This window comes from Etheostoma spectabile, chromosome 22 (genome assembly GCF_008692095.1).
Source record: "Etheostoma spectabile isolate EspeVRDwgs_2016 chromosome 22, UIUC_Espe_1.0, whole genome shotgun sequence".
Taxonomy (NCBI): domain Eukaryota; kingdom Metazoa; phylum Chordata; class Actinopteri; order Perciformes; family Percidae; genus Etheostoma; species Etheostoma spectabile.
This window is the reverse complement of record NC_045754.1, coordinates 2493607-2517742: the sequence shown is the minus strand read 5'-3', so window position 1 is coordinate 2517742 and position 24136 is coordinate 2493607. Positions and strand designations below refer to the sequence as shown.

Here is a 24136-nt window from a genome sequence, read left to right as displayed (position 1 = left end):
AGCGTTGCATGGACGTAGGAAAATTAAGACCTGTTTAAAAGGATTTAAGATCAGAATAGAAGACAATATTTCAGCAAATTGAAGACTTTTTAAGGCTTAAAATTTTAATTTTGAAATGTTTGCCTTTAAGACTATCCAATGTATGTGTGTTTATCTGAGACCAGCCTCATGCTTAAAAAGACACCATTTCAAGGTTTTCCTCATTAAGTTACACAATTAAATTCATGTCAAAATATGAGTGTCACCATTGGAACTCTATATGATGAACTGGTGTGTTAACGCTTCAAAAGAAGTGGAAAAGGGAAACTAGAGTCTACAGAAAGAGAATGGAAGCCAGCACTAACACTCACACTCCCAGATACATGTTTGTTTAGCTTCCACTCTGACAAGATAACGCTAACCCGACCAAGGTCCATCCCGAATAAAAGGAAACCAGATCGACAGCACATAGTTCAATTCTGAAAGATTTTCAACGTTCCTCGTTTCTCACACATTCCACATTCGATGCTAGCTGTTCTATGCATTTAAGACTGGAACTTTGTAATCCCTTTCTGACAGAAAAATCAAAAAGCTGTCAGGCAACTATACAGAGAGTGGGTTCAAACCAGCCAATCACGTTGCAGAGCCAGCGGCGTACGACGGGAACACTGAGACATCCGTTACCAAGCGGCATATCCATTTCACTAATGGACACGGCAGTGCCTCTCTGCCAACCAAATACAAGGGCACGGAAAGTCTGCTGACCTTGGAAGTCTCTCCCGTTTACTAGAAATACCACTGAACCGCCTCCTAGTGTCTCGGTTTAATCTGGGAGCTATTTCTGTCCAGCTTTGAGGAAATGCACTGAGACAAGTACTGTATCCCCAAAAGGTAGAGCTGGGTTGGCACGCTCGCTACTGAGCTGAAAGCCAATCGGAGTGTTTAGATGTTGTGTTAAATGTTTGTGGGATTTGCTGTTTGAAATGACTTTGGGTTGTTTGGGTACAGAGCTGTTAAGCCGGCAGAAGGATCCAGACTGATCCACAGCGCTCTCTCGCTCTCTCTCTCTCTGTATATCCCCTTTTGTTTATCACTGTAGTGTGTCTGTTCAGCAACAGATGCTAGTGGAAAGTTCTAAGGACAAATACAAAACAAAACATATCACAAGGCTGTAGGAGTGGCACATCTTTAACTACTGGCTCACAAGTGACCTACAAAACTTGGGCCGCAAAATCTGTATTTTTTTTAACATTACCGCAATATCAACCACCGCAATAAACACATTGCGAAAGGCTGCGCAATATCGCTAAAGACAGTCCGACATTTTCTTGTGTTAGTCGAAAGAAAACGCCAGTAGAAAACTGCCTTTTAAAAATGTCAATTCAATGTTCAATTTGTTCAATTAAAAGAATGTTGGAAATTATTTCCTGTCATTTGTTTTATATTCAACCAGCAGTTTGTTGTATTCTAGCAGAATGCTGAAAGCAGCAGAAATGCAGAACTGAGCACACTTTACACACAAGATCGGTTTGTGTTATCGCAATACTGAACACTGTTGTCGCATGTTTTCCTATACCAAAGCCCAGACTGGTGATAAAACACAACAGTAAAACAAACTCCACTTATTGAAGATCCATCTGAGCAGCAAAGTGGCTTCCACAGAATGCACAGAAAGACTTCCAATACCGAGACTTCGATAACGGTTCCTAAACGATTCCAAACAAATTGTATGGAGCAAAAAGAAATTACAACAGAACACATTTTGACACAAATCTTTTTATTTATGGTTCAGCTTTGACTACTTGAGCCCAGTCTCTGTGTAACGTAGATTTTTTTCCTTAGTGTCTCTAAGACGTGTAACGTTAGACCGCCAACCATAAACATTATGAGATCTTGGTGGAAGCATGCTGTAGGCCTGCACAATGAATCGTTATAAAAATCGCCATTTAGAATGCTGACTGCTGACTGCATCCAAAATGCTTCTGCTTTCTTCTGGGAGTTTTAAACATAGACTGTTTAAAATAGGTTTTAAAGCGTTACCAAGCTCTGCAGTGCTCTCCCTTCTCTTCATTGAAGCCTCTGTGTTCACAGGCTTGTGGTGATGAGCAATGTGCTACAGGTGTCAAACTAAATCTGTTTGGTACAGCCAATTGGTTTTGTTATGGTTCATGTGTGCAATAAACATTCAACTTTGTGAGAAAAAAAAAAATCTTGGCAGAGAATAGTGATCAATTCTAAGCTAAAAATATGTATATCGTGCTTCATATTTTCCCTTGAATCGTGCAGACCAAGCACACTGCGCGATTTGACTCCTTAAGTACTGAAATTGGGTATTGATTGATAAGGCATTTTTTGTTTCTTAATACTTTAGAGGCAATTCGGTCAGTGCCTAAAAAAGTATTGAATTCGATACCGGGACCACCATAGCGGGACCATTTCAGCACTGATGGATTCACATCTCATCCTTTGTCTCTTTGCCAGCCACGCCAAGCAATTATTGTTAGCAGTGGCATATGACCGAGACAGTACCTGCCCCGTGATGCTCAAGACGCCCACGCTAAGATGCTTCCACCTGCCCTCCCACCCACTGGCAACCAGCAGCAGCTGCCCCTCCCCTGAGGACAGCAGTGAGAGCAGAGAAACACTGGATGGCTCGCTAATATGGCTCTGATCTGCAGCAACGGGCTGTACTGTTACACTAAATCACTTTGGGAGTCAAGCTGTTGTGGGTGAGAAGGAGCCCCCCCCTGCCCCATGTCACACGCAACATCCTCAATCACATAACTTGTGTCTGTGTCTCTTGGAAAATATGTGAAACAAAAGACAACAGTTCTTGCACAGACAACAAGAATTCTATGCTAACTATGTATGGTTTGATGAAATTTTCATATTTCAGTGATGTCCTAGGCAGACAAAGAAACAGCAGTGTGGGCGGAAAAAAGGAAAATGAAAGAAACACGAAAACGAGCACTGTGGGGAACGACAGTGACAGCACTCCACTTCAGCGCTGTGCTGACTCGGAGTCCCAAGGTGGATTCGGATTTAATGGGAGAAATCAGAAACACCACGCAAAAAAAAACAAAAAAAACTGTATAACGCAGCCAGGGCCTTTTATACCTGGAAAGTGCTGTCTAAATGACTTCACCTGCATCGTGCTAATAGCCACTTAAAGCTAACACAGGCCGCTTCATAAAAGATACCAAAAGGGAAACAGATCCTTAGACCGTGATCACTGTTCTCAGAGGGTTGAGTGTAAACATTAAAAAATAAGCATAAGAAATGACAAGCAGCTGTTCAAGTCTCTGGACACCGCCTGCCTCAGTTATGTAAGCGTGCATTGAGAGCCCAGTGCACGGAGCAACATCACTTGTATGCAAAACACAAGAACCCAGCGGGAAGGGGGGGGGGCGGTCAAGTTACTAGCTAAATACATCCCACACAACAACGACCACACGTGCCCGACGCCATATCAAAACACACAATAGTGCGCACAACAGTTGGTGCCGTCAGTCTGAATGTTTCAATGCCCCCCCCCCCCCCCCCCCAAGAGGTTTTATTCCAGCCCCAAAGGTAAATCACCAGCACCAAAATGTTAAGAACTGACAATAAAAGTAGCAATTCAAATCCTCTAAATGTGTTTAAGAGCAATTTACCATAAACTTAAGAGTGTTAATCTTAGTTTTTTCTCCAGAATCAGAATGTAGCGATTATTTGTTTATATATTAATTTTTTAGTTTTATTAACTCTAGCATAACATGCAGTTCTGTTTATCAACTTGTCAGAAATAACAGGAAAATGCATTATATTTCTGTCAAATAAAGTAACACAGACTTATTGCCTTTACTGTACGAGGACCCATCATGCTTAGTGCCGTGTAGTAACCCCCCCCCAAATGCCCACTCTGAGCCAGTAAAAAAAACTCTGGGAAGGGGCTCTGGTGGTTAGAAAGGAAACACACTGCATCCAGAACAGCCAGGGCAGGGAAAGATGTTGGGAGGGTGCTGGTTGAAAGATAGAGAGAGGAGCAGAGGGAAATTAAGAACAGTGCTATCAAGAGCCGGTCAGCTAGAGGTTCTTACCTTCTCTGGGTGCATGCTGTCCCGGTGCACCAAGCCACAGCACTGAAGCCCAGAGAGAGGGGCAGTGAACGACGTGGGAGGGACTGAATAAACCACAGAGAGCAATGTAGTGAAGAGGGAAAGAGAGAGAGGAAAAAGCGAGCAAATTAAATAGGTGATGTGTCCCCGTCATCCGCTCTAAATGCCACGCTGCATCACAGGCTGACAGGCAGAGCGGCTTTATGGACAGAGTAGTAGAGAGAACTACAGAGTGCGAGAAAGCTTCCAATCACAAAGTCTCTCCACTGTCAGCTGTGTTCTTTGATTACATGAACCATGAACACGTTCCCAGTTTGGTCTGAACAATCATGTCTATAGTTAATGCTCATAATAACATTTATTATCTCACATTGATAGAGCTGCAAAGAAGCCAAAGAAGTCAGGTGATATGCTTGTACACCTTAATTCTACCTTAATGTTTTGTCTAGACAACGGTGTATTTTGGGGACACTCTGAGTCTAACAGGTAGTGCCCAGGCGGTGTCTCGATACTCCAAATCCACGATTAGACTAAATTTTAAAGGTCAATTTGATTTTTGATTTGTCCTTTTCTTAAAATTAACAAAGTGCAATTAAAAGCACCATTAGTTTAGGAGTAGGAAGATTTTCCAGTTCTGTTGTTTCTCCGTCATCTCAGACTCCGGCAGTGGCCATGGTGTCCGAAGGAGAGCCGCTGCAGGCTACTGGTAAGCTAGCATTACCCAGTGTCTTTAGCTGCATGCTACTGGTTTTTTTATGGACAGGTGCAAGTAGGCGGGGGTGGAGAAAAAAAAAAATATTGTGAGAATCCCCGATCTTGCTTTTGATTTCAATAGTTTCGATAACTGAAATGTCATTTAGATTAATTTTCGATTTGAGATCAAAATCTTGACAACTCGAGTCCCCTAGACATACCATAACAGTCAAAAAGTCTATTAATTTGTCTTCGCAAAAATGGTGGTGCTGGAAGCTTGGTGGTGTGGTGCTATGGAGCTGGGTTTGAATGAGTGGGTCCCTGTTTTGTTTATCTCATGCATGATCAAGAGGAAGCACTATTCCAACAGGTGGCAATACCATGCCAAGATATGCTGCAGACAGTGAAGAAAAAGACTGCAAACATGGATGCAAACAAAGCTAGATTAAAAAATTAGAGCCCAACCGATTTTTAAGGCTGATACCAGTACAAATATTTGGTTATTTAAAAATCCGATATATATAAAAAAAAATCCAGAAACACGTAACAAAGCAAATAGATTTTCCTAACATTAGTTATTTGTAGTTATTTACGAGTTCTTACTGAAATGGAATAAGAACTTGTTTTGTTACAACAGTACAGAGGCACTTTTAAATATATGAGAGTTCTAATAAATAAAATGCATAAAAATACAAACTTAAGATATGAAACTTAAAGTCCTTTGAACAAAAACACAATAAAAAAAACATAAAACTTGTAAAGCGCCCTCTGGTGGACAAACTATGCAACGCCAACACTCATAACATGGTTGACAGTCCGTTTTTATTTTATTTTTTAAATATTTATCAGAATCATGAATATAAAAAAAGTAAAAAAATACAGATAGCTCTTGAAATTCCCAATATTGGCCCGCCAATATATCGATCGGGCTCTATTAAAAGCATAAAGCTTTGCACATGTTTAATGGAGATAGGAAATGCATTCAATACATCTGTTGGACGCAGACTAGAACCCGACCGATATATCGGCTGGCCGATATTTTTGGCAGCTATTAGGCATCGGCATTTACAATGGCCGTTTTCATCAGAATCATTATAACGACAAATAAATGATTCTGATAAAAGAATATTTCAAAACTGAAAACGGAGAGTCAACCATGTTCTGAGTGTTGGCGTAGCATAGTTTGTCCACCAGAGGACGCTCTACGACGTCCCTGTTGGCAACACCGATTTTTTTGGTTTCTGCGTTTTTGTTCAAAAGGACTTTAAGTTTCATATGTAAAGTTTGTATTTTTATACATTTTATTTATCCGAACTTTAATATATTTTGATGTTTCTCCGTTCTGTTGTGACATTAAAAAAAAATATTTTAGTGAGAACTCATAAATAACTACAAATAACTAATGTTAGGGAAATCTGTTTTATAACGCGTTCCTGGATTATTATTTTTTTAAATATATACAGTATATCAGTCGGTAAATCGGCATTTTTGATTTTTAAATAACCAAACATTCGTATCGGTATTGACCTTAAAAATCCTTATTTCGGTCAGGCTCTAATGCACACAATGTACTTTAGTGAGTAACAGCGGTTTGCTTGTTTACAGCGCACCTTTAATCTCCCCACGCTGATCCTGTCATCACTGGGATTCCGTTGAAATTACCTGATTTCAGCCTAATATCTTCTGCATTAATTCTGGTGTGACCGAGCCCTTAAACAGATATCTCTGGCAGATTTTAGCCTTTTATCTAAGCTGAGACAATAGAGTCATCCACAGCTAATATGCTTTTCATTAGTTTCATTTCCAAAGGTAGGAGTAATCCTTGCAGTTAGGAGGAGATTTTATCAGCACTGACAGCGTGCAGTGGCCTGCCTGATGCAGCATTAAGTAGCTGCTACTCCAGCGTCAACAGTTTCATTGGCATGGGAGTATCAAATGATCATCTGTGTCAAAACTGTGTGCCAAACGCTGAATATTTGATGGCTTTCTTGTCATAACTGGCAGCTTCATTCCAAAACTTTTGGTCTTAGATGCCTATGCCTGGAACCTAAATCTAAACAAAGAAAAAAATAGAATGTAAGTAAAGCTGGGCGAAATGGAGAAAATCAAATATCACGATATTTTGGCCCAAATACATTGATGCCGACATGCCGTGATACTGACTATTGGTGCTTTCACAAAATATTTACACAATGAGACTTCTGTAATTGTCAGTAATGTGGATTTAATGACTAGGCGGGTAAAGGCAAACACAGAACAGTTAGAACAGTTTGGTAAGTTGAGAGAATGACATCACTTTACTGTAATGCCGCCTTTAAAACCAGGACAAGACAACACTCGTGTCATATCACCATTAGAGCTGTAACGATTCCAAATTTTGCTGTACAATTAATTGTCTCAGAAAAAATTGAGATTCAAAATATAAAGTGTCTCTTTATGTCAAGTATTTAAAAAAATATATATGTATTTATGTATTACTTTTTTTAATTTTATCACTTTATTAAATTAATTCCAGGTTACATCTTTTGGGTATATCAGTGTCATGTGACCCAGATAATGTAACAACACAGATGCATTGCCTATGAAGTAAACTACTACTTCTCTTTATTAACATAAAACGTATTCTCTAATCGTTCCAGAGATTTTAGTTGCTATGAATGTGTGTAGACTTAAGTTCCATCAACTAACAATAGTACAAAATAGTAAGAAAGAATAGTAAGAATATGTAGTCTGGCAAATAATCACTTATATCACAACTACCAGTCATACGTTTTAAGACCTTCCCTAATGTTGTTGTAAACAAAGACACCGCAATTATGTCAAATAATTGACACTTAGACAATAGGCCTTATTCTGATTTTTTAATCAATTTTAAGGTGGTATCTAGCCTCATATCTCGGTATCTATATAATCTGAATCTATTGCCCTAAATGTAAGTAAACCATTCTGTCTGGCTCACCTTTAGCAAACACCCCATGGAAAGAATTAAACAGGTTCAATCCTGCACCTTACACAACAGACATGATTCCCAGTAACCCCTAGCCGGATTTGTCAACCTCCACCCTGGGGGCTTGGGGCTGTAATCCTATTGTTGTGTCACGGAAGGCGGGGTTCAGGGTGGATGTGGGGAAGACAAAAATCGGGGGTTACAGGTAGGGCTGTAACAATTATTACATAATTGTCCTTTGTCTAAATTAATTGCTAACATTAGCTACGATCTTAAGCTGTGTGGCTGGCTGGTTGATTTTGATTAGATATATCATATTGTAATATAAGTGAATATTGGTCGGACTATATATTTTTATTATTATTTCAATCATTAGTTGTTGGCACTTGACCCTAAACACATTCATAGCAACAAAAATGAAGGGGGGGGGGTGTACAAATAGGAAAAAACCTATGATAATAAACAGGCATGTTTACTTATAGGCCATGCACCTGTGTTATATTGTATTATCTGGATCACATAACAGTGATATAACAAAAAGATATAGCCAGGAATTCATTCAATATTTTTTCAAAAGTATTACATTAATAAATTCTATTATATTGTTAATCACAATTATATCTAAGACAATTTATTGTTCAGCAAAATGTGGAATCGTCCCAGCTCAGTCCCAGTTTGGACCAGGAGCTGTGAGTTTCCTCACCCTTCACTGAGAGCTCATCTGACAACACGATTCAGGAGAAAGGTTGAAGGGACAGACAGGTGAGAGTTGCGGGGGGATGCGAGGCTGACAGCAGAAGAGGATGGAGACGGAGGGAGCTGGGAAAAGTAGAAGAGAAAGTAAAAGGCCCAGACAGGAAAGAGAAGAGCAGTAGGATAGAGGACTGCCAGCAGGCAGATAAGCAGAGAGGGGAAGACTCTCACATGAACACGGCGGATGTATAATTTGCTTGAGTTTAATATTAAATTACCAAAAAGTCCACAGTGCATTGCTGTAGAGGGGTAAAGCAGACATTCATTGACTTAGCTAGCCTGTTGCCTCCCTGTATCCAAGTATGTGTGTGTGTGTGTGTGTGTGTGTTGTGTGTGTGTCTGTGTGCGAAGGCACTGAGGAATGTCAAGTATGCACTGGAAAACAAGCAGTGGCCTCCTTTTCAGCCGGTCCGAAAGTAAGACTCTGAGCACAGCTCCAGATTACAGGGCACAACAGGCAGAAGATGGTTGCACATCACAGCTTGCACTCCATTTTTTTGGTATTTACTGGGTCATTATATAATAGGAGCACTGATTACAACTGCAAAGATTCTTTGATTAACTAACTAATAATCAACTCATCGCTCTTTTTTTAGTCCCTTTTATTAAAGCCAACATTCTCTGATTCCAGCATGTTAAATGTGAATATGTTCTAGTTTCTTTACTCCTCTGTGATGAAAATGAATATCTTTGAGTTGTGAATCAAAACAAGGCATCGTCTTGGGCTTTGGAAAACACAGGTTGCCATATTCTGACATTTTAAAGACCAAACAACCCATCGGTTTATCCGACAGATTAACCGACAGTGAAAATGGTTGTTAGTGTCAGCCTGAGCACAGGCCTTCTTGTACTTGCATCAGAATAGCTCAGCTCATTTGGAGAAGGAGTGTGTGCTCTGCAGCCAATTTCAGACTCCACAGGCAATGAACCCATTTAACCCAACATGTAATTAGCAGGTTATTGTGGCTTTGGGATGTTTAGGAACAGGTCCTTTCTGAACAGTAAACTGAAGCGCTTCCCAGGACCCTCGAGTGCGACACAAAGGCTCTCTCCACAGCCACCATGCTGTCCTTCATACGAACAACACACACACATTCTGCTTCACGTGGGAGACAGCTCACGTCACTAGACAGTAATGATCCAATTCCCTGCCCCAAAATAGCAGCAGTAAATTGGTCAAACCTTTCTAGGACTGAATACATTTTCAAAGTGCCCCTAGGAGTCCCAGCCACCCCCACATAGCAGTCTATTTCAATGCACTGCTAGGCCCCTGGTACACTCATTCTCAGCCTTTGCTCTGTTGCACAAGTGAGTAAACATATAACTTAGCAGAAGCCAAAAGAGCATGTTGAAGGAAACAATGAACAATCCCTCTGCATTCAAGAACCTTTCAACAGACATCCCGTTTTAAATGTTCTTCTCCATCTCTAATGGAGGCCTTGTACAGTTGCTCGTTCATTCTCGCCATGGCAGCGGTCCGGAGGTTTTACGGCTCACAGGCTACGACTAATCAACTAATCTTCAGATTCACCCAAAAAACATCTGTCTGGCTTTCTGTCCCCAGGTCTCTGCCATCGCACAGGGGGTTACAGCGGCTCAGTCAGGGCCCAGGGCCATGGCACTTTGTCCCCGTCTTGCTACGCCTGCAAACTCCTCCTCCTCCTCCTCCTCCTCACTAGCAAGAAGACCACACAGCAGGTTGAAGGCAGACAAACTCTGGCCTTGAGTTTGCTGTAATACAATACAAATAAATTTACTAGCCAGTTATGTCACAGGGTTTTACCTTACTCAAAAAAATGTGGGTTTTTTTTTTTTTGAGAGGGGGGAATCATCCAGAGTGTGGTACAGTCTGACTCTGGATATAAAACTGAGATTAGCACTGCTCTAATGTAAATTGCTGACAGACACACTTAGAGATGAATTTGAATAGCTATCTTTTCACAATTCTTATAATTTTAGCACTGGTGGTCCTTTGGTGCTTGCTAAAACCTCTTTGGGGGGTGCAAAGAGTCCTATTTGCAAAAAAAAACCTGTGTCATTGTGATTGGGTGGGTGGTGATGGGGGATTAGATATGTCACATGCCTTTGGTGTGGGAGACCAGGGTTCGATTCCCACTGCAATACATCAGCCAATGTGTCCCTGAGCGAGACACTGAACCCCTAGTTGCTCCAGAGGCGGTGCTCTGATAGATAGATAGATAGATAGATAGATAGATAGATAGATAGATAGATAGATAGATAGATAGATAGATAGATAGATAGTATAAGTTGTGTAAAGCTAAATGACATGTAATGTAATGACTCTAGGCATAATTTCTTTGTAATGACCCTAAAGCGGTCCTTTCAAAGACATGTGATAGAAGGCTGCTTACTTTAGTGGAGTGACTGATCCAGCTTGTATTCTCTGGGAATTACTAGTTTTTAATCAATAACACGCAGCATTACTTACCAGATAAATGTGTCGGAATTGTAAAAAAAAGGGAGGGGCTGATCCCTTGTGTGGTGTGTGATTGTGTGAAAGGGTATAATAGGCGGGGGGGGGGGGGCTCTCAAGGTCTTTCCAATCCGACAGGAAGCGAGCGCAGGGCAGCAAAGCCACAGACACAAACACATCCATGGCCACCACATCTTCCCCTCGGTGACACATCTCAGAAGAAGAAAACAACCATGTGGCCTCGCAGACAGTCCCACGGAGCACCCTTCCTCCGCTCATAAAGCCACTGGGCTTTGGAAAGAAAACGGAGCCTTCCCCCATAAAATGTATGATTCTCAGCTTTCCCCATTCAATAGCAGATATTGCAAAGTATTCCAAAACAACCCGACTCAAAATAACTTCCTTTGTGGCCGTAGAGGCTTTGTGTGGTCATGTTTTTCTGCTGAAATTTTACAATTCAATTTTATTTATAGTTTCAAAGTATCATAACAAGGGTTATCTCGCAACACAGATAGAGTAGGTCTAGACCACACTCTATAATTTATAAAGTCACAACAATTCTAGTAATTCCCCCAAGAGCAAGCATAGTTCAACAGAGCGACAAAATAGGCAACAAACACCAGTGTCTTATAAACAGAGGAGTAGATGTAGAGAAACACAACATGTTTAAGTAGAAAACAGGCTTTTACCACATTCTTTAAAGAAAATAACCACTATATCTATCCTGTTGCCAGGCTCTTGAGAAGTGAGGAAAAGAGGTTTACTATGCCAATCCCTTAAGAGCATTGGAGCTGTGATTTTAGAGGAGAGGGGAAGGGGGGGACAACTTGGTAAGTAGGATTCAGTAGGATGGCGGTGTGACCACAAACCTAAGCAACCCCTTAAGGTGCTGAGGAGTCAGGGGAGTGGATAGTCTGGGCTTGCCACCGGGAGAGCCCTGAAGATGAGCAAATTCCATATGGAACGCATGGAGAGACACAATGGGCGTTAATCGTCACCCCGAGATCAAATCTAATCAATTAGAGGTGGCCAGCTGGCACTCGAGCGGAGGCATGTCAGCGACAAATCCTTCTAACAGATCCATCCATCTAGCCCGGCATCCGCCCAATCATCCAGCAGCTCATTCTCTCCTTTACGGAGTGGATGTGGGAGGGAGGGGAGGCTGAAGGTGAACTGCTATGGTGGATGGCTAACAGGAAAATAGCATGAAAGCACTACAGCTGGGGATGGACCGATGCTGGCTGTTCAAGGCCGATACAGATCAGCAGTAGTTAATAAACCAGGTAATACGCTTTAGGCAATTATTTAATAAATGACAATCTTTCAACAACAAAAAAACAGTAACAGAGAGCCAGATAGTGGTGTGTGTGTGGTTTTTGGTATAGATTCTGGATTCAATCCCAAAAGTTGTTATCGAATTGTGAGCCTAAAAATTGGAATCGCAACATTTTTTGAATGGTACACCCCTAATAATTAGTGGTGTTCTTTAGGTCTTAGCTTGAATGTTTGTGCGTGTGGTGTAATATTATATATATATATATATATATATATATATATATATATATATATATATATATATATATATATACACTGTCTGTATCATTTAAACCTGCACTACTGGAAATGTTCCTGACAAATAAGCTGTTTACATGCTGCACCCTTGTTGCTTTGATGTTAAAAGTTGCACTTTTGATAAGGTTTTGCCTATATTTTGTAGTGTAAAAAACACTGTTAAACTTTTTGAAACTATTTCAGCTTGAGTAGGCCTTTCAGTGCTTTCTGAACATGTTGAACACACTTTTTAAAATAGCGGGAGAATACCACAAACCGTGATAATTTTGGTCACTATGAGAGTGAGGTTGAATTTTCATACCGATACATCCTTAATTATGAGCAGTACCTTAACTATTGTTCATCGGCCTAATTGCTTTGCCGTACAGTGCACCTGCAAAGCAGCCGGTAAAAAAACAACTGTTTTCTGGCATCTAACATGATGCGTACAGTCAAATAAATAAAAGGACCGTTTTAATCCTAATTCAGTAATAAAATCCCATTTGAAAGCATTGTAGTGGTGAGTAGAAATGAGGGTGAAACAATGTTTTGCCATGCCTTCTTTTTCAATTCAATTTTAATTATAGTATCAAATCATAACAAGAGTTATTTAAGACACTTTAAAGATAGAGTAGGTGTAAACCACACTGAATAATTTATAAAGCTCCAACATTTCAAGAAATTCCCCCAAGAGCAAGCATGGTGCGACAGTGGCACATTCCCCTTTGCCCAATTAGGTAAGGCTTAATTAGACTAATTAGGCAGCTATTCGGTCATTTTGGTCTTAGTCAACTAAGATTTTTATAGTTTATTCGTAATTTGTTATGCTTTTTCATGCACAATAACTTATTACCAAGAACCTTATGGCCTCATTTAAAGATTGAAAGTGGCGCGTTTACATGAAACTCAGTTTTACCGATATGTCGATCAGCTAGTTGAGTAGTCAACATAAAAAGGTATCTACATAAGAGTGACATGACACTGTCATATACGTGTCATAAATATAAACAAGTGCTAAAACTTTATCACATAACGTTTCTTTTGTGTCCTTCGGTTTTTGTCATGACAAGTTGGTTGGTTGGATGGTTAGGGTTCACGTGTCATGGCAGCGTCATGTGTTCATTACAGTGTCATGTCACGCTTGTGTAGATACCTTCAAGTAAAGTGTTACCCTAAAGGGCAAAACACACTGATGGCCTAGAGCTGCGTGTCAACACCGCACCACGGCGTTTCCTATTGGACAGCCCTACATTAGAGGTCTCGGTCTCTTTAGACATCAGGGTCAGCCGATGGTTGATAAATGCCGCCGATTCATTTTGGCCGGTATGTACTTTTCTTTTTGAAAGATAAAATGTAACACTAATATACACAAAATTTCTCAAAAACATTTATTGAACACTTCGCCAATCTACACTTAAATTAAAAAGGTATAATGGAAAAACGTGTAAACGTTTAGTGCACTTAGCAGCATTTATTAATCATTAAAATTTTGAACAGTTATGAAGACAACAAAAAAGTCAGATTTTCTTAACTCAAATATCAGCATCCGCCTAAACAAATCTAGTATCGGCCAGGCTCTCGTGAGCCCTAACAACTCTCTCCCAAAGGCACAGCTTGCCTGCGCCCGAGCAGTGACAGGAAGCAGGGGAAGTAGAGGAGCTGGAAGAATTGTTTTTTATTTTGCAGGGTCATTCTTGCTTGCGTGGCAACAGGCCAAAATAACACCACGCCACAAAAGGCACAAAGAGCGAGGGTGTGGGTTCCACCTGCCCCGGCGACTACAGAGCTTCACAGGGAGTTTTGGCTGAATCCTGTCTGCTGTCTGTTTCTTATCCGCCCCTCCAGCACTACTGTAGCCTGACAAAAAGCACTCCAAAAATCCGCCCATGCAAATGCAAATGATCAACATATAATGTGTGTTTATTTTTGCCCCGTGTGATTTTACCAGCGTGAAATTAATTCAAACAGGGTGGGTGAAGGCAGGCAGCAACACAGAAAACAACCCTTTTCTTGCCTTGATGGGGGCTTTTGAGTTGTGTCAATTCTGACCCACAAACCATTTAGCCATTTCTATATGTGGGGCTCTGAAGTTGTGAAATGTGTAAGTGTGCTTCCATTCTCACTTTCATTTCCTTGATATGGCACATCACACGTGGTATTCACACTCACACAGTAGTCCCCATGGCGAGGCAACTAGGGGGGGTACAGACTGATCCTCCGCTGATATGACCTAGTTTCTAGTCAAGCCCGTCTCTCTTTGTTCACTCCATGGTGGAGGAGGCTGCAGCATCCTGTGGAACAAAGAACACAAGCAGCACTTGGAGCCTTCAAACAGGCCGACCCTGCCAAAGAAGCAGCCACCCCAAAAAGGGCTCACTAAGAGCACTGCTCCCACTGTCTGGAAAGCGCCTCCGTTTTCTACTTTGATCGAGCTCCGCTGCAGACGAGGGAGGATAGGCCCCAGTTCCTGTAGCCTTCCACCCATTCTCCCATCTCATGATGAAGACGCGTATCATGGAAGTGGGAAGTGTTATCAAACTAGGGACTGCAGGAACATGGGGAGGGAGAGAATATATTTGATGTTTTCAACGGGGGACATCAGGAAGTTTGGATCCTTGCATCAGGAATGGATCCCTACGTAGGGCTACCCCTCTACCAGAATCCTTGCAGAGATTATCTGCCTCAGAGTATTAGTTTTGGGTGTGATAATAATACCTTTGCACACATTCCTGTAGTACAAAGACAATCAGCAGGTTTATGAAGCACAAATGACAGCAGCGCTACAAAACTACTACACATCCAAGCAGACTCTCAATTACATGACCCTCCATTAAACAGTGATGCTGTGAACAGGCCGTTTAGTGTATTGATCCAAATGCAACAGCCCCGCCCCCCCCCCCCCCAAAAAACAGCTGACCAAGCCAGACAAATTATGCTTCTAAGGCAACAGTAGAATTTTAATAGGGACCTGCAACTGTTGCCACTTTTTTATAAAATCGGCAACCCAACGCGCACCCAATTCAATTCTGATGAATCTGAACTGGACAAGGGATCTTATTTGCAGCCAGCCCAAGAGACAAATATGAGCACATTGGTGGGAAAAGCAAAAGGAACACAAGGAACAATTGAGAGTACAAAGAAGAATAAAAGCAATGCTGCTCAAGAGAGTCAGCACTCCAAATGTCCTGTCTGGAAGCCAGCAGAGACAGGACTGTGGAAGCTACCATGCATTGTGTTCAGTGTCCCTATAAAATCTGACATGGCGACAGATATTTTAAGTATTATATTCTACACTACCAAGAAACTACTAAAAACCATATAGCAAAGAATGCACAAGAAGAAAGCTCCCAAATGCTTTAAAATGAATCTGATCACCGGAAGGAAGCCATTTCTAAGAAAAAAAAAAAAAAAAAAGAGTACAGTAGCAACTTACCTGCATGTGTTCTGTTGAGCTGCTGCTCAGCTCGTCCCCAGACTCCGAGTCATTGTGGAGCTTGTTCAGGCGATCCCCCGGCAGGTCGCTCGGTGGGGACGCCTTGTCACTGTCTGGGCTTTTGTTGTGGTTGTTCCCCACTTTGAGCGGAGGCGAGTCTGCCCGTGTCCTTGGCAATGTGGAATTGTTGGCGTGGTGATGGTTGTTGTTGTTGTGAAGAAGTACCAGTTCAGCTACCAACTTGCAGTGATGTGGACTCCCCGGGTTCTGGTTGGCGTCCTTGGATAGAACCGGCGGCGCGACGCGATCAGAGGACGGCGACGGGGTAGAGGAAGGCGACGGCCGCCCGAAGCTGGACATTTCCGGCTGGGGTCTGTTGAGGTTTTCATCGGATGCCTGGCAGATATCCAAAACGGTGGGCTTGGCCCTCAAGGTGGGCTTCTGGGGGGGCAAGAGCGCCCGGCGCACCTCCCTGACGTACTGCGCCGGCACGTAAAAGGCCTTCATGCCCTCCTCCTTCCTGACCTGCCACCAGTCCTCATTGGTCTTCTTCACCAGCATGTAGCACTCTCCCTGGCGGATGATCACCGTCTTGTCCTTTGCCTTATACTCGTAGTCGTACTCCACCTCAATGTAGATCTGGCCCGGGGCCATGGGCAGCCCCTCCGTGTCAGCCATGACTGCTGGAACAAGCACTTGAACTCTGACCTCAGCAGCTCAGTGGCCCGAGCCTGGAGGGCTCCTCATGTCCGACTGGGGGGGGGGGGGGGGACTTTTGGCTGCAGGAGATAAGAAAGGGAAAGGCTTTTTCAGTTGAATGTCACAAGCTACATTTACGAGGCACGAGACTTTTAGCAAACTCAGAGACATGAACATACACCCACCAAATCACACACAGACATGCTCCTACTTAGCCGTGTAACCCTCCCAGCCTGTCACACCCTGCAATATTACTCACCTGATTACTCCACAACCACAAAGTGTTACTGCTGTACCACACTCACATTCTGACTTGATCTATTACCACCAGGCAGACATACTCAGTTAGCAAGGCAAGAAAAGAACACCACATGACAACTCCTCCCTCTGATCATCGAAAACCACAACAGACAGTCCCACTGATTGCTCTGCTAACCGATACCACTGCTACGGGTATCCAGCCCGGTCACCTTATCACCCTCTGCGGAGGTAAAGGCGATGACAACATGACCCCCCCACACGCTCATGCGATCCAATGACTACAGTGACTCCCTGGAGCTTACATTCCCTCAGAGTCTGCATCCAGAAATAAAGTGTGCGTCGTTTCATAGAGATCAGCTCTGCAGTTTGGAATCATTACTCATTAATGCAGCTACACAACGCAGTCAGAAACCTTTAAAAAGCTCGGGGTGATCTTCTCGATATACACTGGGTGTGAGTCAGAGGACAGCTGGGCTCTCGCCATTCCTGTAGGGTTTGTTTTGGGATGAGGCCTGTCATTGATCCGTCTGTCAGAGAGTCTCCCTTCGTCGGTTAACCTAAATAAATAACAGGGTGCTCCCATAGCAGAGGAGCGGCTACCCAGCCGCGGCTCCCCTCATATCAAATTCTCCCTCTTCCTCCCTGAAATAGCAGCCACCGTGGACCGAGACATCCTGGAAGTGAAAGCAGTAAAAGCAGGGGCTTTTAGTGAGGCGTGAGAACACGCCAGTGAATCTATAAGGAGCTCATCCTTATGTAAAGGAATACGTACACACACTCTGAGGCTCAGACTGACAGCTACGCACCCAGGAATAGATTTACAGTGGTGAGAGCCGTCTGGGCCAGAGCAGGAGCCCATGAGTGGTGTGTTCATAATGGGCGTAAATTGTTTGTTTCATCTGTTTCAACACCACGGAGCACACACGCAGTGTTGCATCATGCCAGGGCGTTTAGTGAGTGTGTGTGTGTGGTGTGTGTGTGTGTTTGTGTGTGCGCGCGCGCCTGACAGCAGCCCAGTCTGACGAGCTTCAGCCATGATGTCAACACGCACATGTCCAAGCCTTTATGAATGACTGTCTCTCAAGGAACAGTCAATGTCTGTTTTAATTGGTGTGTGAATTAGATGGAGTGTTGGGAATCAGACCCAAATCCTCATGTAACCCCACCTCTAACACCACACAGACACAAGCTACAATTGACACCATCACCAGAGGTGCCAGAGATGTAGGCAGGCGTCTGTCAGAGCTTCGAGTCACGCACAAGATAACAGCGCTATCGCTGATGTTGCACGACAGCCACTGTCGGGACCTCCTCACACTGGCTCCACTGTGCTGCTGCACTGACGCAAATACGGATTGGGTTACTGGTGTGTACGGTGTTCTAAGATAAAAGATTAAAAAAACTGCAATAAGTGACATGACGGTGCCACAGAGTGAGCATGTCATGCTGTTGGTTTGTCCAAAGATAACTGTCTGTTGGATTAGCAGCAACCTCTTCAGACCATTAGCATCTGAAGTTGGAGACACTTATCCAAAAGATTAAGGCTCCCAAATCTGCACCAAGAGAGCCAAACCACGTCCCACACAGGGTCGAAGAGCCAGAAGGAGAAACATATGAAATGTCTGAAGAAACAGAAGCTGGCGACAGATCAAGCATGACATTACTCACCTTTGCAGTGCCCCACAACCGAGTCACTATGACAAAAACTTAACGGTAATAAACGAAAACTGGCTCCATGGGCACAATACAGCAGAAATGTACAACCCCCTCCCTCCCTCCCTCCCTCCCTCTCTCTCTCTCTACTGCTGCTGTGTCTCAGAATTTTGGCAGAGGACCAGAGAGAGTAAATTTTGCTGCAATAGATACCCCGTCCCCGCATGGTGTCAGAGTAAAGTGAAGTCTCAGAGGAGTGCACTAGCCAACTTGTTGCTCCATGGAGACTTTATGGAAATTGCCCCGGTTTAGAAACATGTTGGCACAGCTCAGCACAACAATGACTGAAAGACTATGGTCCATCTGTCTATTTGGAACAAAGCCTCACTGTTGTTGTTTTGCTACTATTTAGGAATCGATTGTCAGTTTTCAAAGTGGGGCCCAAGGCGACAATAACAGCGTGTCTTAAGACTATTTTTGCTGTATGTAGACTACTACATTATTACCCTCCAACATAGCCCAACTATTAGATCATCTTAAATTAATTAAGCAACTTCTTAAAACTTTAGGCTACCCGATGTTTTCATGACATGATTATTATGATTATGATTATGTAGATGGTGCTGCTGACCAGACCAGAGTTTACAGGTGTGATTCTATTTGATCTGTAGACAGATATGTAATTCTATAGAAAACCTTAACAAATAGCAGAAATCGGATGACAGACAGGTTTCCTTGGGAATAATCGTAAGGGTGACTGTTCCGATTGAATACAATATAATGTTGAGCCCCTACTGAAATGGGTTTTTTTTCAGGTTGTATGACAGGGACATCTACAAATCAGTGTCATTTAGATAACACTTGTATGAATGGCATAGTGGCAAAGCACTGGAACACAGCACTCAATCAGGGGTGTAGCTGGCAGCTGTGTTTTTGTCTGTATACATCTGCAGACCAGCCACTGTAGCTGCAAAACACCCTGAGACTCGGACTGCCTTTGTCCCTGGGCTTCATTAAAAACAGATGTGGCCGAGCAGCATCCACTCCAACATGTGCTGCTGCATTTCTCTCCATCTAGGCGGGTTATTTGATGAATGTGTCGCCTATGCATCGCACCAAAACGCTGTTCTTTAGTAATTATGCACTGCAAAAGCCCTGACAACATGCACTTTGGGTCTATAAATCGTTGGGGGCTGAGCGGCCAGAGCACGCCTGGGCGGGTGGAGGTGGTTAGGGGATGAGGGGAGGGACACACCATAGGTGGGGGGCAGGGTCCCTTCCAGCCCCACAGACTGCAGAAATGCCACACAAAGGAGTTTAATCCATGTGCATTCGTAACAAAGGAATTTGACTCGACATCACCAAGGATTCCCATGACCAGGGGGAGGGCAGGGACGTGGCTGCCGGAGAAAGCCCCCCTCTAACGGGGACAAACAGCCAAACACTGCGAGAAAATAAGCTCAGCAAATCTGTAGGTGCGTGCCACACAGAATGATGCCATCACGTGGAATGTATAATTACACAGCCGTTTAAATATCTTAAACAAAGCCGAACAAAACCAAGGTTGGCATTTGTGGTTATTTTACCCGTGGGAGACATTTTAGTGACAATTTCCAGAAGCTTCGGGCTTGGACTAAAGCACTGCAGGTTCACTCGGATACTCAGATCTGCAACAGCGTGCATAGCAACAAAGTAACTCCGACAGAAGCCAATAGCCTCTCGCTGACCAGGCGACGGAAAAGCTCCACACTAAAATGAAACACAGCTCACTAACCTTTACAAACTCCAGTGGCGTCTCTCGGTGTTATGCGTCGACCGAAAAGTTAGTTAGGAGCAACTTTTTGCCACCTACTTCAGCGTCGGGTGCTCCGCCGTATACCGCAGCGGAGCTCCAGTCAGTCGGAGTGTGTTCGCAATCCCCCGCCTCTCTGCACGCTGTCAAGCGCGCTGCGGTAACAAACGCCATATCCGGTCCAAACCATCAAAGTAAAGCAGCTTAAATATTTAATAACTAATAAAAAGCTAATTTATTTTAGTTATCCTTGTTTATAAACTTATGTTTGTTACCATTTTAAACCCTTGTCAATCTTTCACACTCTTATTTATGGAATTTATTTGTGTTTTTTTTACTCTGTCTACTTATAATCTAGTGTACTGTACCTTTTTATCAATATTTTTCAAACATTAAGTCTCAAGTTCATCTGTATTGTTCATTAATTTCGATCTGCTTGTACTGAATTTGTATTATTTGTTTTGTAAAAAAATAATGAAGCATAATAGCAGCTTTAAAATGTTAAAAAAAATGTTGTGTATTACATTAAATTATTTTCAGTTATGTTGTTTGAAAGCATTTTTAAGGGTTTCATTCCCCTAAAGTCTTTCTAAAGTTTGATTAAGGGAATGTAGGAAACTTTGTTGGTTGGGTGAGGTGTGTTGCTAATATTGGTGATACTTTTTCAATTTAATTTAAACATTAATAAGTCTAAAAGTGTCACAGAAGGTACAACCAAACAATCACAACTAATTATGTATATACCTTTCTGTTATTTTAAACACTGAAATGTCCCGAAGTCATAAGTAAGCTTTTGAAAATGCTCATATTTATCACAAGAATTATAGTTTTATTTACATGTCAAAACCTATTTTGTACAATCTGTTGTCAAAAGGCAATTTAAAAGGCGTTTACAACTTTATAATAGGCCTGCATGTAACATAAAGCTTCATTCAGTATTATAAATTGTGCTATATTACATTTTATGTACATATGGAGACAAGTTATTTTGGAGACAAGTTCTTGACTCTATATGTGATCAAATTTTGCCACTATTGAATACATTGTGTCCATGCAACGGTAGGTCTTTGTTTTATTTTTGTTGGGCTACATTTTATTTTGACCAAAGTTTATTTTATTTTGAAGGCGAATTCTGCTAAATCCCGGTTCCAATCTGTGTGTTTCCGTTCAGCGTGATGCAGTCGGGGTCTTTAACCCCAGAGACGCGGGTCTGTCGCTCCCACCCCACCCGTCTGTCAGCGCTGATCGACGGCGGCCCAGATCCCCGCCCCCCTGTCAGGGGAGGGAAATCTGGAACAGTTCAAACTTTACTTCCGAAAAAGAAATTTAAAAACAACATTGGAACTTAGTATAAGTCTTTACCCTCAGAGTCATGTCATTGGTTTCATTATTTGATGATAATAATATTAATAATAATAATATTAATAATACATTAGGCCTTTTTTTATAGCCCTTTTTAAAAAAGTGTTTTACAAGAAAATAAATTACAGATACATGATTTTTATTGTCCTATTCAACATCCTATGTATTAAGATATGTTTGTGTATTTTAGGCCTTTATTATATAGGACAGCTGAAGATGTGAAAGGGGAGAAAGAGGGGGGGGGGGAATGACATGCACCACAGGGCCGCAGGTCAGAGTTGAACCTGCGGCCGCTGCGACAAGGACTAAGCCTTTGCACATGGGGCGCGCGCTCCACCAGGTGAGCAGTCCAGGCGCCCGTTTGTCCTATTCTTAAAAACCAGATACTATAATTACAGTTTGTAGGATCTTTCTCAAACTGCCAATAAGGACAAGAGCGAGTCATATGTTTGTGACTAGTCATGTTCCCTTTCATGCTGTGTTGTCATTCCAAAAATGTAATTATAAGGTCTTTGACTGACCCCACACAGAGTGACACAAGGTACACGTCTTGCTTCGGGAAACATTGGAACAAATGTCTGTGTGTGTTCTTATAAACTTCAATTTATGTAACTTTTAGGTCTTGTCTGTGTTGTTGTGTTTATCATATTTTTATACCGAATGGACATTTGTGCCTGAAATAGCGTTGAATTGAATAGTCATAGGCAATAAAACTCAACATTTACATTATTTCAGAATAATATATATATATATATATATATATATATATATATATGAATGTCTGCACTGTGCATCCCTTCTCAGTGCGTATTAGCATGTGTGTGTGAAAGCACACCCTGTTGGTGTAAGCAGGGAAATGACAGACATGTGGATTTAAGTATTGTTTTGAGATGCAACGACTGATAACGTGAATGTTTTGTGGTATGTAAATGATCGTAATTTAACACCACACTGATCTCAACCCACTAACTTTTTTTTTGTCAAGATAACAAAGGGAATTCTTTCATTTTCATTCAAAATAATTCTTTTTAATTGGCAGTTTCAGGGCTTTCCATTCATTTTCATACACAGCGTTTCATTTCTACCGGTTAGCAAAAAACCGTGCTTACTCTAAAAGCTCAAACTTGTGTTTAGCATGCAGTGTTTCTTTAGACAATAGCCTACTTTAGACCCAAAAACTCATATTGATGTGGACAAACAGCTGTCCAGCTGTTTATTAGCTGCATAGAAAAGACTTAACTTGACATCCAAGTCTACAGAAAGCTCTTGTGGAAACAGGCTGCTGGGTTTGTAAGGTACTCTTTGGAATGACCTACATTTATGCATAATTCATACATAAAATGTGGTCTGATCTTCATTAAAGTCACTATAGAGACAAATACACTCCATTTAAACTACTAACGTTGAAATAAATGTTTTCCGGATTGGCATGTTTATTAAATAATATTAATATATAATAAAAACAAATAGGAAAAAAGTATGTAACACCTTCACTTTGAGCTCTAAAAAGACTGAGTCAGATTTCCTCATGCGTGAGTTGAAAATGTGGTTTGTGGTTCGGTGAACCTTGTTCTGTACCAAACACATGAAACACATTGGTAACTGACACTCAAGGAGACAAAGAAAGGTTTAAAGAGTAAGTAAACCCTTACAGCACAGGTGTCAAACTCAAGGCCCGCGGGCCAAATCCAGCCCCACGCACATTTTGATCTGGCCCACATAACAATTCAGTTTCACAATCAGAAATCAGAAAAATCATAATTCAGACTCGCCTACATGTGTGCCAGACCAAAAAGACACTGTAATTGTGCGACACTCAGAGCAGAATTTGGCAGATTTGCCAACTTTGAGACCCAGACATTTTCACACAACCAGGGAGTTTGCACATTCAAGCCTGTAAAATAAGGTTGTCGTGAGTTGTCTGTGTTGTTGTCTGCATTCAAAAATGTAAAAAAATTCATTGTTTTGCTATTTGCTGAAGTCTTTGATGGCTAATGAACGTTTTTGGGGACTTTTTGAGGGCTTTGTGTGGCCCAAACTATCAGTGAGAAAGCTATATGAGAGCTGCAATAACACAGTCAAAAATAAGGCTTACTTCTTCCAGTAAATAAAAGCATGTCAATTACCAAACATTACACTTGTCCTTTAGGATTTTCATTTTCCATGTGTGGCCTTTAGTGAAATTGAGTTGGACACCCCTGCCTTACATGGTTACAGTTATGGATCTGTCAAAATATCTCAACAACCATTAAGCTTCAGCAAGAAGAAAAATAAAGGAAGGGCACCACGGAGGTTCTCCCTTAGAATAAACTGATGACATCGTAAAATTAAATTGGCAACGTGAATGTTCTAATTTGGTGCTGGGACAATGTTCTGTGAAAACTTGAATTTTATTTTATTTTGTTACACTTTGTTTGGAACGTATATATAACCCAACATCCTTAAAGTGAGGCATAGAGTAGGAATCACCAGGATGCCCCTG

At 41.9% G+C, this 24136-nt stretch overlaps 1 protein-coding gene across 10 annotated transcripts in view; it reads right to left on the bottom strand.

Moving 5' to 3' along the window:
- arhgap12b (Rho GTPase activating protein 12b) overlaps positions 1-20412 on the bottom strand; it is a 75880-nt gene extending 55468 nt beyond the window's left edge. For 4 of the 10 annotated variants that reach the window (XM_032503376.1, XM_032503377.1, XM_032503375.1 and 1 more), the window contains exons 1-2: positions 20275-20411; positions 15888-16666 (exon numbers count right to left, since the gene is read on the bottom strand). In XM_032503376.1, the coding sequence (XP_032359267.1) occupies positions 15888-16565 (678 nt within the window). In that variant the 5' untranslated portion in view covers positions 16566-16666; positions 20275-20411. Of the gene's footprint in view, positions 1-4058; positions 4262-15887; positions 16667-20274 lie in introns of those variants that run through there. The other 6 variants (XM_032503380.1, XM_032503381.1, XM_032503382.1 and 3 more) reach the window with 4 other exon arrangements.
- Between the last annotated feature and the right edge of the window lie 3724 nt (positions 20413-24136).